The sequence below is a fragment of the Daphnia pulex genome, chromosome 5, assembly GCF_021134715.1.
Source record: "Daphnia pulex isolate KAP4 chromosome 5, ASM2113471v1".
Lineage (NCBI taxonomy): Eukaryota > Metazoa > Arthropoda > Branchiopoda > Diplostraca > Daphniidae > Daphnia > Daphnia pulex.
The window spans coordinates 11,708,368-11,727,540 of NC_060021.1; the positions used below are offsets into that span (position 1 = coordinate 11,708,368).

The 19,173-nt window shown below is 40.4% G+C and overlaps 2 protein-coding genes and 1 long non-coding RNA gene across 4 annotated transcripts in view; 2 read left to right on the forward strand and 1 right to left on the reverse strand.

Moving 5' to 3' along the window:
* The window catches only part of LOC124193367 (netrin receptor UNC5C-like), a 49,338-nt gene extending 36,162 nt beyond the window's left edge, over positions 1-13,176 (reverse strand). Inside the window, exons 1-2 of one of the 2 annotated variants that reach the window (XM_046587142.1) lie at positions 12,802-13,176; positions 12,565-12,735 (exon numbers count right to left, since the gene is read on the reverse strand). The gene's annotated coding sequence lies outside the window, so the exon portion shown is untranslated. The remainder of the gene's footprint in view (positions 1-12,564; positions 12,736-12,801) is intronic. The other variant, XM_046587141.1, reaches the window with a different exon arrangement.
* Positions 13,177-13,486: 310 nt separating this feature from the next.
* Positions 13,487-17,625, forward strand: LOC124193366. Its single transcript, XM_046587139.1, has 6 exons — positions 13,487-13,594; positions 13,684-13,784; positions 13,877-14,012; positions 14,082-14,485; positions 14,554-16,157; positions 16,234-17,625. Exons 3-6 carry the CDS (start codon positions 13,884-13,886, stop codon positions 17,334-17,336), a joined length of 3,240 nt encoding a protein of 1,079 aa, XP_046443095.1. The 5' UTR covers positions 13,487-13,594; positions 13,684-13,784; positions 13,877-13,883; the 3' UTR covers positions 17,337-17,625.
* Positions 17,626-18,091: 466 nt separating this feature from the next.
* Positions 18,092-18,663, forward strand: LOC124193375. The gene is made up of 3 exons (XR_006874216.1): positions 18,092-18,154; positions 18,254-18,337; positions 18,416-18,663. It is a non-coding gene; the product is annotated as an uncharacterized LOC124193375 (long non-coding RNA).
* Positions 18,664-19,173: the final 510 nt, after the last annotated feature.

Sequence of the window (19,173 nt, forward strand, 5' to 3'; positions counted from 1 at the left end):
AACAACAAATGTCGTCCTGTGAGCTGTGACTTAACTGGAAACTGTGGACCGCATAACCCATCGATGACGTACGAACGCGGTCCAGGCATTTGGCGTTTCACAGTTCATCAGTCGAAAACGGATTAATGATGTTTTAAATGAGGACTAGATGACGAATCCATCGAGAGATGGATGGGCCACACTACGTCCACTGGCGCACCTTTGGGTAACCAAGTCTCTTTTTTGACAACGAGTCGCCTGATTTATTGACACGCAACCGCCAGTTTTACCCCCAAAATAGCGTCGCCTCAACCAACGAAAAGGCGCCGCCATTGCCGAAAGAAAAGCACCAAAAAACAAAAATTGAGATGAAAGATGTGGTCATCAGACACCCAAAATTGAGTATAAAAATAAACAAGTCCCCAAGAGAGAGCCATCAGAGTCAACGACCTGTACGATAAAGATAATGGCCCCAGCCCCCCCCCTTTTTTTAACGACATGTGTATTGCACGCGGGACATTGTGAGATCTCAATGGGGATGTCATTTTCAACAGAGAATCGATTGAATTGGCTTCCCCATTGCTCCCCAATAATCCTCTCTGATCCCCCGTTGTGAACGTCGTTCCTTTTTCACATGGGACCGGTTGCTCAACCAAACGTCAACAGCCCTAACAACATATTGCGCGCACAACAACTAGACTCGACAACTACATTGGTGGTCCTACAAACAGGACAAGAAATCGATTCATCAAAAAATATTTCAACCCTCTGCATTATTCTATAGACAAGCAGAGATCGAATATCGAATCGTAAAAAGAAATGGAAATTTCAATATGAAAATGGCTGTACTTTTTGTTACGTTCAAGTGAAACTGAATCCATCTTCCTGCGGATGAATTGGTCCTCCCATTTCTTTGGTATCGTGCCGAACACGCCTTCCCATGCAACGAATAAAGAAATGCATTTCCAATCTAAATTTCGTTCGTTTTCTTATTCTTCTCTACAATTTTGTTACTGGGTTATTATTCAGCAGCAATCATCAAACAGAATATAACTCGAGTTTGATTGCATGTTACGAAAATCAGCTTCAATAAGCTGCCCGATTCCAATGTGAATAAAACATTCGAGAAAGCAGTTGAATGATGCGGATTATTCCCGTTTTGTTTTGCTCTCAGCAATTTCGTTTAAGCAACGCCAACGACCAAATTCAGATTTTTCTTTGGATGGCACAGGCTTGCATGGTGCAACTAAAAACTAATCACCAAGAAAACGAATCTCGAAAACAAATGAGAGAAAGCCAGCGGACCAGAGCTCACAATTATTTCTTTCTAAATTAACAAACGCTACCAGAAATAAAGTTAATATCGAAAAAGGCAACTAACTCGTCGTCCACCTTTCGTGTTTTGTTGCTTCCCAACTTTTTTTTTTCAGATGACCAGCCGTGGCCAGCCTGTGATGTTGAGAGAGCTGTTAAAATCCACACGCTGGCCATCGTTTCGTGTTGCGGGAGGTTAGCGTTTGAAAGAGAAAGAATCAGCGCCAAAGGCAACATTTTACATACTCAAAAAAGTATTTAGTCCCGTGTGTCGTTCGAGTGTGTCTGTCTGCCCAGCTTAACAATAACACCAAAGTGCTCCTGCTGTTGATTTTCCAATCCAGTTGACCGTATAAGGTCCCTCACCTCATTACGCATTCACACTGTCAGAGAGAGAGAGAGATCTATAATTGGTTGTGCTTTTAGACATGTGTGGATACATAAACTTGTGCTGCTCTCGTCTAAGTGTCGAACTATTTTGGTTTCGAAACTTCCAACTTTTCCGCTCCTTCGTTTCTTTAGAGAGAAAGAGCGGACCAGCATTTAACTCGACTGTAAAACAAATAACCAGCTAAGTGTGTGTGCGTCTACCCTTCGTTTTCTTTCCTTTTTCTCCGATTCTTGTGGTGAGCACCGCTCGTTTTTCTGTTTGAGCAGAGACGTCAGCGGGAGGCCTCGTCTGTCGTTCGTTCTCAAGACTGTGTAAAAGGCAACGCTGCTGCTGGATGAATCCGCACAAAAGATTCCAGGCTCCTTCTTATACCCCTCGCTGGTTTGGAAACCATCCGCACGATAGCGACGACTATATCATTCATCATCATCGAGTCACTGAATCTTTTTCTTTTCTTTTAAATTTCAGCGTCGTCATTGGGGAGATAAAAAGAAAGAAAAAGAAATCACACATCAAATGATTTGATGGTTAATCAAAATGCAATCAGGGACAAGAAGAAGTTGGGAAACAAATCTCCAATTTGATTTTTATGGGCAATTAGTTTGGGAGCTTATATTTCTTTCATGGCAATCACGCAGGTGTATAATGCCTTGCTGCTCGGATGAATAAATCCCCGTAATAACGTCAAGGGATCACAGTTTAATTGGGCGTGTCAACCGAGTGAATGCGAGTGAATGAACAGCTTTGATCGTTTGTCCTTTTCCTTTCTTTTACACAATTTTGAAAAGGAGGAAAAAGGGAGGGGGGGGGGGGGGACCGGGATCGTCGATCAATCAACGAACCAGAAAGGCGAAGAAAAGAAGAGAAGAAGAAGCGACTGTCTGCAAAAGTTGGCGGAGAAGTGAACGACGCGACTCCCGCGATGAAAGGTCCAGCAACCCCCAAACGACAAGGACCTCTGAGACCCAACGGTCGAGATATTTCAATAAATGAACTGCGGACTGTCTCCAATGTGAAGGACTCGAGGATTTATTTTATTCGAGCCTATTGGTTCATTCAACAAGCCGAAATTGAATAAAGAGCTCGAATGCCAATGTAACCAAATGTAAAAGAGATGAAGGGGGGACACAATTAGAAGACGGCAGCGATTAGCAAACTCGCAAACATGGAGTCACGACCAACGTGACGTGGCAAATGGAAAAGAAAACGAAACGAATGGAGGCGGCTAACCAACTATGGGGAGTGTGGCGTTACAAACAGGCGCGAAATTCGAACCACTTCGATTGTTTTGTATCCAACACTATGGGAAAAGCAAAAAGGAAAAGAGGATGGCATCCACTAAAACATATCCCCCTTTTCCCCTTTTCAAGCGCAAAATAAAGAACTGGAAAAATACACACACAGTCAGCCCATGTTTGGTGTATAATACTGGAAAAAAAAGGAGAGGAGGAAATGAATATTGAAATGTTTTTCTCGTGCCAGACTGCGTGGCTCTTCTTCTTCTACGCTACGCGTGTGTGGAGCTCTCAGCACGTCCTTTTGTGTCGTGCTGGGTCTCTTTCTCTTTGAATTCCTCACATCTTCCCATCATCGCAGTCTGGCGATGGAATCCCGCAGACCGCACGATTCTTTCCCTCAAGCCACAACATGTGTTCTTTCGACATGAAAGTTCCTTTCTGTACATTATTATTATCTGTGTTTCTCGGTTTAGTCAGCGATCCACACAGATTGCGACGGACCGTATCGGCCTGTCGTTTTGATCACGTGACAAACCTGATGAGGAGGATGATGGTGAAATTGGGATTATTCCTTCTGTTCAGATTTCAGGACGACAATGGGATCCTTCGTATAGGCCCACCAGATGTTTGGAATCATTTTTGAAGCTTGCGTATCTGTTTCTGTGTTTAATAACGTGCGTGTTTCTCAAAACTCTCGTTCAATTTAAATGCGGGTCATTTGGATTGTTATACGATTGCAATTAATAAAAAATGATTTCAACCACGTCATTGGCAGTCGATTAAAAACAGTTGGTGGGGTTGGAACAAGAAACTGATCCTATCCCAATCGCCCAAATGAAATGCGCCGGCGACGTTTGATCAGTCGATACTCACGACCTGGTTTTTTACTGCATCACTGCAGATGATGAGCGTGAGATGGGGGGATAAGGAATTGAGGGTCTGATTTAACCTCATCATTTGATTTGGTTCAATACATTGAGAATTTGGCCGAATTTGGCGTTTCATTCTATTTATTCAATTTTTTTAAAGAAATAGTTCAAAGTTTCTTGAAAGAAGTTGATTTGATTTTTCTTCATTTCTAAGTTTCCAGTTTGATTTGTTTTGTTTTCTGTTGACTTTCAGAGGGAAAACAAGAAATCTGAACAACATGAAAATCTTCCCTGCGCATCTGATCGTCTTTTCCCGATCCAACTCTCCAACTGATTGACTGATCTGCATGCATTTGCATTGGTAATGAACACGCACGCTCCCAATAGGACACATCGCGCACGCAACTCAGAGAGACGCAAACACCCGGTGCGTGTGGCTGGCAAGAAAACACAAAAATGTCGAAATCAAATTCTTTCCATTTTCCTAAAGAAAGGAAAAAGAAATTCCCAGAAAAAAAAACTATAGAGAGGGGATTGAACGACAGGTGGAGAGATGAATAATCATTCAAATAAGCCAAGTCGAAAAGAAGAAGAAAAGAAAAACAGCTTTTGCGGTTGCTGGTCGTTGTTTGTTTACACATTCGGTTGGGCTTGTCGAGTGTTTTGCGCCACAACTCGACAAGAAAAACGACAGACGTGAATGCCAAAAGGATGTTGTTACACAACAAGTGGCCAACTGTTTATTCCTTTCGAGCGGGGCGAGGAGGACGCCCGAAAACAACACACCACCCACCGAGAGTCGATCAGCGTTCAATCACTCCCGATATTCTTTGTCTTCGGTCGGTATATCAATTCGATTCGGTTCATTTAATTTGTCGGTAGGTAAAAAGACAAGAAACAGAAAAATAAAAAGTGAAAACAAAAACAAAATGTTGATCTCCCTTTCCAAAAATAAATGCAAATGCAAATTCGGCTGCAAAGGAATTAGGTATTGAATTTTTGGTATATTCGATTATGAAAAAGACGGATCGACTGGATTCGGCAACTTTATTGTTGAGTTTTTTTTTAACTTGTAATCTGTACAGATGTATTTGAGACGCAAATGAAAGTCAACGTCGTCTTTCCATGGGCATTTACGTCATGTAAAACTCAAATTGCAGCAAAAGCAGCCGGCCTGTCATTAAAAATCCATTTCGGAGGTGGAAAAGGACGACGACGATTTTGGAACTTTTGTTTCACCCCCCAAAATAGAAAATTCTTTTCATATTTTCAAATTCCCCCACTCAGAAAAAAGATGACGATAAACGGTCCGGCAAAACATTTTCCTTTGGTGTGTCTGTCCGTTTGTCCGCACCGGGAGGAGAAAAACGACGAGCAAAATGTCTGAAATGTGGTGCCGAGGTGATTTCCAACGCGCACCGTCAAGAAAACAAAACAAAAGGGAAAATATCAAAACAAAAGAAAGAAGAAAACATCTTGGTCGGAACGGTGCCCTATGTAATTTAGCGTCGTAAACATTTAGTGATTTAAAACAAAAGAAAAAATTCTTATGGAGAGGAAGAAGAACACGATACGAAAATGACGACCAACACGAAAGAGACTGACGCATCCCTACCCCATTTTTACTTTTCGTCATTTTCACATTTTCTGTCGTCAGCTGGGCTCATTGTGCATGTTGTTTGACCTATTCTTCCCATCCATTATTTGCCCTCCACCTTCCCCCCTTTCACAATTTTTTATTGCCATCCCAAAGTTGAGTGGGATAGGGTTTCAATTCTCATATTTTCTAATCATTTCTGAAGAAGCGAATATTTCATTTCAGGATCGCTGCACCTCAATAGTCCCCCATAATAGAGTACTCTGTTTGCCCTTCTCCTTGTGTGTTTTCACTTTCTCTTTTACAATGACCGGCTGTCGAATTTGAGACCAACATTCATCCGCACATGAACATGCACACAACTGGATGGACACGCCCTTCCACCCTTTTTTAAATTTTCATTCCGACGAATGTCTTGACAAGGAAAAATAATAATCGTAATAAAGACATTTCATTTGAAAAGCAACTCAATCTCGCAAAGTGCAGGTCGAGAGATATGAATATGACGTCCATCCGGTGTGGTACAACAACGACAGCCGTACGTGATTGGGGTGACCCGACCGACAAGAAAGAGACAGACAAAGGACGCCGGTGCTGTGCACCGCAAGTTAAGCTACGTCAAAATCTTTTTTTCCCACCACAGGCACAACAATAAAGCCCATCAAAACGAAATCACCAAACAACAACAAAGTTCATTATAAACATTATTTTCCCTTTCTCCAGGGGGAGAATGAGGAACGAGAAAGAGCATTCACTTTGAACTGCCACCGGAAACACTGCTGATCCTTCATCATTTCGTTCATTTAAGGACCTTGGCTGATCACTTGTTTTTGCCAAAACGCCATAGGGGCCCTTCCCGTCAGTTCTGCCTTCCATGGAATTCCTCACACGCAACTTGATAATTTTTCATCTACCAGAGAAAATCTTTTCTGGGTCATCCAAAAGGAACTTGAGAAGGAAAAAAAGAGTCTCAATAGTAACTGCTTTTTGCTGGACTGCGATCGAGTGATTATTCCTTGGATTATTCCCAAAATTCGCCAGGTCACAAAGTGAAAAAAAGGCAACGCCCTTGATATGTACATCAGCAACAACACATCCGTATGATGGATCAGTGTTTGCGAATGAATGGCGTGAGCGATCACCATTTGTCACTTCTTTTCTGAAATCATCTCGGGACAACCAGCGATGGCCCAGCAGCTTTTCTCTCTATATATCTCTGGTCTGGCAATTTTACAACACGCCAACAAACAAGAAAACAACAACGACTGGAAAAGAAACGATCAATGTAAAAACTGTCAGCCAGCGCCAAAATGAACCGAGTTAAAAAAAATGGGAAGAAACGTCAGAGAATGAACGAGATTCAATTTCGTGTCAACTTGTTTTTTTCGCCCTTCCTACTTGCCCGTTTTGACACTTTGCGTGTTGGACTGCTTGAACCCAACAGTTGGCCTACGTGATGGATGATGATCAATGCGATGAAATATTAAAAATGCACAAGAGTCGGTCGATGTTCTTTGTTTGTCTGGAAAAAAAATGGGAGCAAAAAAGTGCCAGACAAACTTTTTCACTCCGTCAGAGACATGAAGGAATAAATAAGGACAAGAGAAACCAACTATTCCTGTTCCCACATCATCGCCAGAGAAAAGAATTCGTTTGTCTCAGTCATCTTAGAGTTATTAGTTATCTTTTGGTGTGATTTTGAACGAGGGCTTTTTGATCACGCAGACAGTAGTCCCATTACCATTTCTCAAACCGCAATCTCCATTTAAAAGAAAAAGTCTCCAAACCAATGAACTTACCCAGGATAAAACTTGACGTCTATCTCCCCCCTATAAAAACAAAAAAAGTCCAACCAACCGCACCCGTGCGCGGTCATTGATTAATCGCCTTTTTACCTTCGTCCGGTCTGACTAGTTTGGCTTTGATTTCATTTCTTCACCCGCCAATGGCGCATACCTATTTGAAACGCATTTATTCCGTCCTTCACACGTGTTTATTCTCCATTCGACTTTCGCTCCTCCCAAAAAATTGGAAGCGAGTCGACCATTCAACCGGCGGAATGTTTGCTGGCGGCAGCTCTTCTGGCTTTTTTTCCTTTGCCAGAGCGCACTCCAATTATTATCACAACTGATAACAACTCAAGTTCCATTTCGTGTACCTCTTTGAGTTGCCTAATCAGCAGCCGGTATCCGCGCATACTTAACGTTTGTCTTGAAATACAAATTCCCCTTTTATTTTTTACTTTGACTTTCCAGCGTCTTGAGCTGTGAGATTGTTTGTTTTCCTACTTTGTTTTATTTCTCTATCTTTTCATTTCAGAGTTTTATTCGGAGCTTTTTGCCCGATACAAAAGGGGGAAAAGAAGATTCAAAGGCAGCAGCACTACATGATGAATACAAAAGAGGACGGACGGAAGATGCTGCCAGTCGACGAGCAACGCCAATAAGCCTTTTATGTGTCCGTGTGTTTGGTGCTCCATTGTTGTTGGGTAATACTCGTCGGTCTTTCCCCCCTTTATTTTCCACAGTCAAATTTTCTGCTCTTCCACAAGAAAAAAATGTGAGACAGGCAACACACGCGACTCTGTGCCACCCAAAAAGAAGGGAGAGAGAAAAACTTGCCGGTCGGTTTGAATATTACTGGGCCAGCAACTTGTGCGTCTACACACACGGATATTATATGTTAAAAAAAGGAGAGGGAAGAAGAAGATAACGAGACACTGGCGCAGCTAAAAGCTTTTTTTTCTCCCTCCCCTTCTTGTTCTTTTACATTCAGGGCCGCGTGACACAACCATTGAATCGAGTTGGGGGGAAAAAAGAAGAAGAAGGTCCCGGTTTTCAAATGGACCCTGAAATTCTCTGCTCACCAAGAGCCTGGCGCTTCATCATAAATAAATAAGAAAAATTGAAATCTGGAAATTTTCTTTTTGTGAAAAGGAGACGCAGCGGCACACAACAGCTGCTGCAGCGGACGATAATCGTATTTTTTCGGGAGGGAAGAAAACAGGACAAGAGCCACACTCGAACAGAAGAGGGCAAAACACACAGACATGTTTAATGGACTACAAGAAGATGAAGTCGTTTTCAAACGAATCGTCACTTAAATGGAATTGAAGAAGTAGTGGCCAGAAGGAATCAAATTCAAATATGAGAAAAGAAAACTCCGATAAATAAATTTAACAAGTTGCGCATAAATCAGCGTAGAGCACAAAGGTGAAGCGATTGAATAGCACAAAAGATGCGGCTGTAAATCGAGTCGGACATTTATTACCGAGAGGCTTCCCCCCTTTAAATTCCCCACAAATAAAATAAATTTACCAAAAAAAGAATTCAATATGGATTCTATGCCCTGACTGGAATTACGCACGGTGCAGTGGTCAGCCCACCACATGTTGTTGGCTCCGGATGGAAATGGAAAAAACAACAAGAAAAGGAAAATAAAAAATAAAGGCCAACACCTTATTCCACGTGACGGTGATTTGGGAGGCACTTAACGTGCCCACCGACTGGTCCTAACAAGAAACACGATTTCAGATTTTTACCAACCGAACAACCTTTCGTTTCTTTTCTTTGCTACCACTTAAGTTGACTCGAAAAACTCGAGGCACTTAATATTTCGTGCATATGGAAATTCTTCGTTTAAAAGCTTCCAACCGATAAATAATTCCGGTTTCCCTTCTTCTATTTCTTCTCCAAATGGAAAATCTTTTTTTCCTGAATTTTTCGACCACCCGTTATGGGGGGATCTGGTTCGGAGAAATTTTTTCAAATGAACGCGCTAATCGCTGTCGGTATACGACCCCCCTGTATGATTCCCACATCTTTTGTACCCTTCTTGGGCGTTTCTCGTTTCACCTGACCTGAGCTTCCGCAAAATCAAAAAAAGACGGAATCTCTTTGGCCCCCCATAAAAGTACTTTCCCCTTATTAGGAGCCCAGTAGTGCGCCCTCCTGATCCCCAATTGGCAATTAACATTTAGGGCTGATAACTGGCGAGTCCTCGTCTACCGACTGTCGGCGCACTCGACAGTGGCGGCATTTTGGCGCTTCCTGCAAATCCGCCGTCCTGGTAAATAAAACACACAAACAATTCCTACGACACAGTCTCCTGTTTACACATTGAACCCAATCACCTCATTTCACGTCCCACCTACAAAAATAAATGTTCAAGTTCAACCCTCGTCAGAATTTCGCAGATGACCAGCGGACACCAGGATCAACATTTGAATTCAGCAAAGCACCAACAACAATATAACAGAGCAGAGCATTTGATCGTTTTGGCAACTTAGTGCCAATTTCGGTGGGAACCAAAAGAGGAAAAAGTATACAAGAGAGAAAGGGCACAGTCTACATGAATCGGTGGCAAGTTTCTTTTTGCTTTCAAGTGACTTTCCATCCAAATTCTAAAAAGGGACGTCGGCTGTACAAATAGGCGTCGAATCGGACCAACAAGACTGCGTCCTGGATGACGCTTTCGAGTGCCAAGCAAATGGGCCGTTTAGACGCTTATATGGACCAGCGACGGCCCATCAACTCGGGGCCAATGCTAAAAGGCAAACACGGCGGTTTCTTTGTCAACGTCACTCGATCCTCTGTCAGACTTTAAATGGCTACCGAATTTGGATAGTTTCGACTTTGACGACGCCTTTACTCTGCAGGTAATTGCCAGTGTCAATCTGTGTGTTGCGCAAAGTGGTCTAATAAGAAACAAGGCAACCGGAGAGAAAGTCGAAACTTTTTTCCTTCTCCTACTACGCCAGGAAGTCGACTAATGAACTCGAACAACAAACTTGACTCATTCTAGGCGAGAATGAAGCAAGTTTTTTAAATTATGAGCTCTATTTCTTCCTGTCATTCAAGACGAGTCAACTTAGAAAAAAAACGGAAGGGAGATTGGGGTGAAACATTTTCCAAAAACACGAGCCGAGAATGGCGTGGGGTTTTGCGCCATGGCAAAGTACTACAACTATAGCCCCAGAGTTGATGTTGTTGTTGCGGCTGGGGATTTATCGCAGCTTTTAGTGAGAGGAAGTGGAGCAGCGGGACCCAACAGTCAAAAAGGCAAATAAAAATACACACACACACACAAAAAGGGGAAAGATGAAGGGAAATGAAATAAAAAGGAGCAGAAGCAAAAGCTATAGAAACACCATTGTGTCACAATACACTCACAGCTCTGATATAGCGCTGGCTAGCTGCTATGTGGCTGTTATTTCAATTCTAGAGGATTTATGAGCCGACGCAACCCACTAGCTGCTCTTCTGTTTTCTCTCTACGCTCTTCAACCGGAATGCGTACAACACATGAAACACTCGGGTTTCAGCCCCCTTTTTTTTTATTTTTTTAACTGTTCACGTTTTTCGGTTGTCTATCTCTGCGCTTTCAACCGAGTCGTTTCGTTCCTAAATGTCCGGATGCTCCAATACTCTTGTATATCGCTACTCTTTCTCCTTAGTGACTCGACAGCCTCCGAAATGACCAATTAACTCCGACTATAAACACACTGGAAATCTCTTCTCTCTCTGCCAGGCTGAACGAGAATCGGGAGAAATGGAATAGTGCAGTGCATTTCAATCAATCGAAATCGGCGTGTCATTTCAACGCCCATGTCTGCCCCACCTCTGACGTCGATTCGAAAGGCTCCGATAATTGAAAAGAAGGAGAAGATAAAAGAAGGAATGAGGTATTTTTCAATTAGTTTCAATAATTCGATGGAAACGTAGATGAACGGACAAACTATTTCCTAAAGCTAGTGGCTGTTGTACGTGATGTTGAAAAACCAAAACTCAAATCATTTCCTTTTCCCTTTTTTGAATTTAGTGAGATTCCCACTGCAATGTTTGGTGTTTTTAGCCTTCGCCTTTTATGGGTGTGACCGCATTGTGGTTGCAACATCTCCCATCCACACACCCAATTTTATTGACAAAGTTCAGCAAAAGGCACGGGACTACATTTCGTTCGTTTCTATCACGGCCTGCGCAAGAATAAAAGAAAATGTAGTCGATGGGGAACTCGACGAAACCGAGAACTGACACACATAAACCACCGTGAGGATAAGAAAGAAATGAAATGAAAAGTAAAAACAAAAATCTTTCGTTAGTTTTGTGGTTGGCACTCGGCAGTAAATGATGGCCGACACAAAATCACGAATAATATTTTGTAACAATACGGCACGCCTTAAAAAGACTCCTTCCTTCGTTTCGAATGTAACTTTCACGTGTTGACGACGTTTCTTCAAATTTATACTTTGATTTTAGTCATTTTACCCCTCTTTCGTCATAAATTACAATTTGCCTTCACCAACGAATTCAATCCCGACAAAGGTGCGTTACATGAAGGCTCGGGGCTCATTTACAACTCTTTTCACGGTAATTCAAAAGGATTGAGTAACATTAGAGAGTGATCAAGACTCATTCAGACTGTTGTGTAGTGTCCATCTTATCGGGGTCCGTCAATGAGTCGTCACGGTTGAAGGGTTTAAAAGAGGGAAAAGAATCAAAACAGAAATGACGAGATGCTAATGAGTTCACATACGCTCAAGTACCAGCCACCATCACGCATTAGTACACGTATAGAAAAGAACTGGACATCTGTTGGGACTCGGAAAAAGATGGCCTATAACCCTTGAGCAAACAGAACATACACGCCGCATGCGAACACAGAAAAAAAAAACCGTTTTAAAAATTGAAGTGATGGGCGTCGGTCTATTGTCGACCGTTCCCAACGTCCCGCAATCTTTCGTTTCTCTTCCTTCCACCAGAAAAGTTCAAAAAAAGGAAGCTGGTCGGTCTTTGCCATACCTGGAAAAACATATCAGTCACTCCTAAATGATACCACAGAATTTGATTGCGTTAATTTACGACCTTTTTCTCCACGGGAAAGATAGATTAAAGCATTTAAATACTGTTATTGGTTTAGCTTATCCAATATTCCTAGCTAATAGAATTTCCATACTTGTTTATGAAAATTTAAAAGGATGGAACTTTACTGCCATCTAGGAATAAATATCCTAAGCTCTTGTTAGTTTTTGTCTGAAAGCGGGAAAATTCCAACACGCATTGAAAAATTCACATTGCAATCATACTGTGCTGTTTGCAACGATAAAGTTACCCATCACAAATCACAAATAGAATATGAACACTCAAAATGAAAATTTACAGGTGTTATTAGAACTTACTACTGATTGATGCTGAAGCTTCTCTTCGATGTTGCAGCCACTCTTTGAAGTTGATAGTAGACAGCAAGGTTCATGACTTGTGGTGGCCTCGTAGTAGGTTTCCAAATCTCCACTGAGCTATAACATGTGTTATGGCTCTTCTTTCACGTGTTCCACAAATAATGGCTGTGACTAAATAGAGGCAGAAAGGCTTTTACCAACGATAAAATGAGATAGAAAAAAGCAAGAAGTGTATACCTTAACCTTAATTGGTTATTATTTGTGTCAAAATCAGCCAACAACATGGAAACTGTTGCATCAGGTATAAATAACTTGAAAATCAGGATTGATGGAGTGGTAACACTTCGAAGCAACCAAACAAAGGAACGATGGCCATGTGAAAATATATATGGAAATGTACGTGTTCCTTCAGGTAATTCTGTTCATTTCCGTTTTACACGAGTCACATAAAAAAACGTAAAAACTATCACAGTTAGTTCACTTCCATCAGGCTTTCAGCAACGTGCTTTTCATCATGCTTTCAGTTTGTAGGGTTTGATTTTGATGCAACATGCTTCGGTACGGTTCTCATCTGCTGCTCATCACCAGCAGCACACCAACTCTGAGCACACGAACTCACGAAGTCACGAACAAGCAGAGAATCCAAATTCAGAGTTGCCAGAGCTTTCGATTTGTCGTTGACGGTAGATGGCATCGGTGTTTCTCCCGTTTTCCCTCTTAATTCTTAAAAGTTTTAAAAATATTTTCCCAAGAAAATAACAAATATTCAGTGAGCTCTTCTTTTTTCCAAAACTTCTTCCCTCAATTGAGTTAATTTTATTAAAACAAATCTTAATATGTAATTTGAATTACTATTTTTGGTGGACTCTTCACTCTGATTGGTCAGATTCATGAAGAAGCCTCTACCGGAAATTCGTTAGAACTACATTGTTTTCGACTGTTCTTTGTTCTCACTGTTGAGTTGACGCCATTGATGCACTGTTGCAGCCTTCCCTCTGATGCCTTGAATTCACAGCGTGATTAACATAAGGTGTGTTATCGTAGCGTGACCGTATATGTTTCTTTTCAATCTGTTAAAGTGATTCCTTGCTAATCGAAATTTAATGTTTCATCTTTAAGATTATCTTGAACTGTAAGTGCATCCCATAACTTATTTGCTTTGCACAAAAGGGTTCTTAAAGGTAATGATCAGAACTCAATAAGCCAGTAAACAATCAGAGGTAAGCATGTGTTCTGTTAATTTCTGGTTTGTATTGTAAAGAATTAAAGACATGCTTGACTTACTGTAACTTGGTTAAATGTGTTGTTTAAGGTTTGAAATGGCTTTATTCATTTCTCCAGCGAGAAAACGTTTTGATGAGAACCAGCCCCTGTACTATCCACTAGGTAGGGCTCTAACAAGAAATGCCCTAAAAGACTTTAAAGGCTCAAAAAGAAAAGAAACAAAGGTAAATATAATTCAATCTATTAATTCTGAATAAATCTGTTAATTGATAATACCTTTATTATTTGTCCAGATTCTCTTTCTTGGTTGCCATGATTTGCATAATGTGCTTCTAACAATAGCATGCAAGACCACTAATAATGGTACTTTGAACATTCACCTCAATCACTCTTGTCCATATTCCTTGGCAAGAAATGCTCTCATTTTGAAAGTGATATCATCCCCCAATTTTAACGTGAACTGTTCTGAAGATCTGAAATACTTGTGGGATCTGTGGTACAATTTAGAGTGGCCCCAAACAACTCTTGATAGATTTGAAAAAGATGTCAATGAACTCATCAAGACAGGATTGCCTGAACATAATTTAGAATTTGATAGCAATCAACTTAAGGATTTGAAAGATATGTGGCGGAATTGGCTGTCATCTCTAACAAAACTGACCAAATCATCAGAAATTGAAAAAGTCCTGAAAAGCAGGTAGGATTATCTAATATATTTATCTTGTTTCTGCCATTTAATTCTGAAAATCAATTTTAACTTAACAGACAAGAATTTATTAATGGTGGTGGAAGAATCGGCAAAGAAATGCTTGAATACCAAGCCAAAATGAACAAATCACCTGAATCTCCTATGTTACGGCAATTAACCTCGAAACTTGCAGTGGCAATGAAAATCTCAGATTTCCCAGAAGTACTGAAGAGCAAGATAATTAAGGAAGTCGAACGTTATTATCGAACAGGAAGTTGCAATTCAAGAATTACAGCACTCAAAAGTGTCGCTGTTAATCCCACTCTTCTCGAACTAGAAAATGCCTTGTCTTTGGCTAAAACACCTCGTTGGCGGGTAAACATTTACTCAACTCCGTTTATGAGTTTCCTACCACTACCTTTGGACAAGATGGAAAAAAACGAGGAGAACATTGCCACATTATATTGCCAGAAGATGCTCAAGAATTTTGTATCTTCCTATCGACACCTGAAAAATTGTGTTAATTTTCATTTACATTGGAGTGACAACCTACAATTCTGTCTCAGTGGTACTTCTGAAATGTTTGACGTCATCGATTGTTCTACCCTTGCGGATGAAGTCGGACTGGCCAACTTAATTGTATCAAGCAGCCCAAGACTTGACTATCGGTCACCCGATGCTTTGATGATTACCGAAAGCACCGATGGATGGTTCAGTATAGCATCTTCAATTGCTGGTTACATCGAAGAAGCTCTTTGCGCTCCACTTAGCATGATACCCACCCTGTATGGAGTTCGACCTGCTAACGATGCAACATTGGGATCGAACGTAATAACCACACGAGGAAATGAAGACGGATTTCCAGAAATTACATTAACTTGGCGTCGAGCTCCTCGGTTCGAGAATGTACCACTTGGATTATCCCCATCGCTTGAACTTTATCTGAAGAATTTTGAGAAAAAGTGTTACTTTGTGAAGGACGAAACAACGTTGGATGAATTGAAGTCAAAGTTCTTCAGGTGTTACACTCCTCTAACCTACTGTTATATGGTCGGGAATTTAGTGTCGCATTTAGAAAATCGAGAAGATTTCCAGAATCTTCTATTTAAGGCCAACTTCTTCGAAAAAGGCTCTCAATTTACGCTTACAAAAAGAACAATCGAAGCAGGGGCGAACCAACATCCATTAACATTAGTCATTGCCAATCAACAGTTAACACCTGAGATTGAAAATCTTTTACAGGACAATTTTAGAGCTCCGATGTTGCGTGTCATGGTGATTCCTTTCGATCGTTGGATCGCAAAAAAAAAATCTGGTTCCATAGAAAAACATTCAGATGTATACTTCATCGATAATTTCCATTTCAAGATCAATGGAAAAACGGCCGATCGCGTCTTTCCTACAATACAAGTGACATTTCTTCTCCCTGAAGAGCATGGACTGAAACCCAATCATTGCGCAGTGATTATGGAAATGTATTCGAGCACGGTTATGCTGTTTCTTGGCATGATTCACGATATGGAACAAAAAACCTTAGAAGTGCCAAGCTCAAGAAAGAAACAACTGTCAATTTGCTCGGAAATGGCTCCCAAAAACTCCTTTATGCAAGCAGGGAACTGTCGAGAATCACCGACAGATTTCTTCTTCAACATTAGCGTGCACACAGAAGGTGTTCCCAAAGGTACTAACTAGCATTGTAACTATTTTTGTTTTGTTTAATTGAAATGTTTTATTTTTACGATTTGTTTCATGGATAGGCTTGTATGTTTCATCTGATGAGCTACGTCCCTGCGAGGCCGGACATAGGGTCACCTTTTCCCTTGCAGAACCCGAAGGAGTGCAGCCTCTTACATTATGTTTTCCTCACCCTATTTTGGTCGACTCTATAGATGCCACACTTCGTCGTCCTGATCGCTCCATCAGAGTGGTTTTGAAGAAAGCTATACATGAGCCATGGCCTTACGATTTCAATCTGAAACCAAAGTGGGACGTTGACCAATTGAAGTTGTGGAAAGAGTCGGATCCCAAAAAAAAGGATGATCTTTACTTCCATGTCGCCAATCAAAAAGGATTTGATCGTCTCAAAAACTATTTGGGATTAAACATTTTTGGGAATGCTGTGCATCTTCCAGAAGTCAGACTGCTTTCTCCCATTGAAAATGCCCGCAATCTCATTGGCACTATACTTATGCAAGTTCAGCCTGATCGTTGCGAATTTTTTGAAATTCACAAAGTTCCTGCCCCTGGGCAGCTTCAATCTGTCTCTTCAACAAATGATGTTCCATTTTTTTATGTACGAGCTCATCTCCCAATCATAACTTCTCCTTTCGGCAGTCCAATGATATTGCTTTCTGTTTTGGATACCCGTTTGTCCGAAAAATTCATCAAAAACGGACTCTTGAATGCGGAAAGTTCTAAAGAAGATTTTGAGCGTATATTTCGGCCAAGAGACAAAAGTAGCAAGACGAAGACTCCCATGATACTTTGGACTAATGTTGATGATTCGACCAATCTGTTGCGCCATGTGTTTCGCTTAAATTCCACTAAAATGAAGCCGAGCACATGGCAAGAAGAGAATCTCCCACTGGGAAAGTACAGTCCTTACTTGGCAACTTTCGTCTCTCCCTTGTACCTTGATCACTTCCCAGTCGAAAACTCGGATTCGAAGAAAGATTCTAAAAAGTTCACGTGTACTGGATGCGGAAAGAAATCGAATGCTACAATGAAGCGTTGCTCTAGATGCAAAACCATGACTTATTGCACCGAAAAGTGTCAGAAAGCTGACTGGAGCCGGCACAAACTGATGTGTTCAGTAATGGAACCTAAAAATTTGGTTGTTAGGGTGCAAGTTGCGGAGTAATTTTCTGTTCTTTTTGCATTTTCTGATGTCAGAATTCAATTTCTAATTTCATGATCCAAAATTTTTGACATGCTGTTTAAATTCAGAAATTAATTGTTTTTATTAACTCTTACTTTTTTTTCCACATTTGCCTTGTTTAGTTCAAAAGTTAAAAGGATGATGCTTTTCATTTAATGTGTTTTTGAATTGGCCGCCCACAATTACTTAATTTCATGTTGAAAACTTACAGGGGAACTGCCTTCAAGAGTTCAATGTGGTTCAATCTAGAAATAAAATGTCATAAATTTTTCTTACAAGTATTTTGTATTATATTTCTGTTAGCATAATGTTCTTTTTTAAAACAACTTGTTAATTTAAGCAGTTATTTTAAACAAAAGAATAAGCCAAGTAAAATGTACAAAACAAAAGACTTGCGATTTGCGAATTTTGCTTCCCCCACTTTTCTAGCAGACAGCAGAATGAGCAGATCAAGATCATTCTGTGAAAACGTGCCGTAGACGGTAGACCGTTGTGGAGTTTTGTTACATGGGGCACTAAACCTAAATTTGTGAAATCATTGGTAAATATTAAAACGATAAAATTTCGAAGCTCGTATTGACTACGCTCATTTTTGTAAACTTGTTAAGATTTGGATGTTCACTTACTTCACTACTCTCGATTAAGAGGCTACTGTGGTGAATCAGATCATTGCGAATGAGAACTTCTACATCTGAAACTATCAATCTTGAAAGGATCTTGAAAATGTAACCATTACGATGAACCTCGGTAAAATTCAACACATGTTTTTATTATCATTAAGTAAGAATTAAACTGATTAGGTAACCAACGGAACTGAACAAATTTTGTTTGGTATGTTAGATGAAAAGATAATATGATTAAATAAACCAGAACTGTTATTTGTTTATGGTTTCCTATAGGTTATGCTGTTTATCCTGTTTATGATCCATGATTCCAGACAATTTTGGATGGCAGCACTGACAAGACACACAAGATCGCAAAAGGTAAGATACATTTTTGAAATAGAATATTGTGAGCAGGAAGATTGATTCCTAATCCTAAGGCTATCATGTGTGATGAAGTTAGGTTCTACTAAATGCAATATCTGGCCCTTAAAATGGGAAATTCATTATTCTCTTCGAGTATCCTTTTTCATGGATGAAATGTATAGCTGGTTCTTCATCACTCAAACTAATTAATCACAACCATGTTGTTGACATTTAATAAGAGGTTCTTTTTTGCAATCCTTATCCCAAGTCCCGCTTGTATGTTTTGACAAGAACGGAAAAGTAGTTAAAACTTGTAGCTAGTTAAAATGTGTAGCTCGGATTCTTCGTCATTTAAACTGACTTTCACACGTATATTTCATCTAATTAGTTTGTAAGATTCAATTATAGATGTTTCAATTCAAAAGGAACATTTTATTTTTGTTCAGAGTTTTGTGCGTTTACGTACAGGTTGAACGATTACTTGAATATTTTAAAAAATTATTTCACTTTGGCGAACGGTAATTAATGAATATTAATTTGGTTTGTACATTGATCGTACATGTGTCTTCATTTCGCAACCACAAATATTTCTTTTATTTTCCGTAGCCATAGCTCTCGTGACCATAGCCTCCGTAGCTTTGGTGACCGTAGCTTTGGTGACCGTAATCTGAAATTTAAAGCAAAAATTCTTTAATTTTGTTGTTAATTTTCTTGCATATTTTCCCTTAAGTCGTACCTTGACGGCAGCCACCCTTTTTGTAACATTTCTTAAGCCAATGATCCAACTTGTGCATAATGATTTTCAATGCAGACTCTTCAGGCATCATGTCGATGGCAGAATCTTCTGCTGC

What these genes read in the sequence shown, in the direction of transcription:
- LOC124193366 (XM_046587139.1), top strand. Translation starts at nt 13,884, where the DNA reads ATGGCTTTATTCATTTCTCCAGCGAGAAAACGTTTTGATGAGAACCAG. An exon ending in GAAAAAGTCCTGAAAAGCAG is followed by an intron (nt 14,486 to 14,553) that starts GTAGGATTATCT and finishes TTAACTTAACAG; the next exon opens with ACAAGAATTTATTAATGGTG. An exon ending in CACAGAAGGTGTTCCCAAAG is followed by an intron (nt 16,158 to 16,233) that starts GTACTAACTAGC and finishes TTTCATGGATAG; the next exon opens with GCTTGTATGTTTCATCTGAT.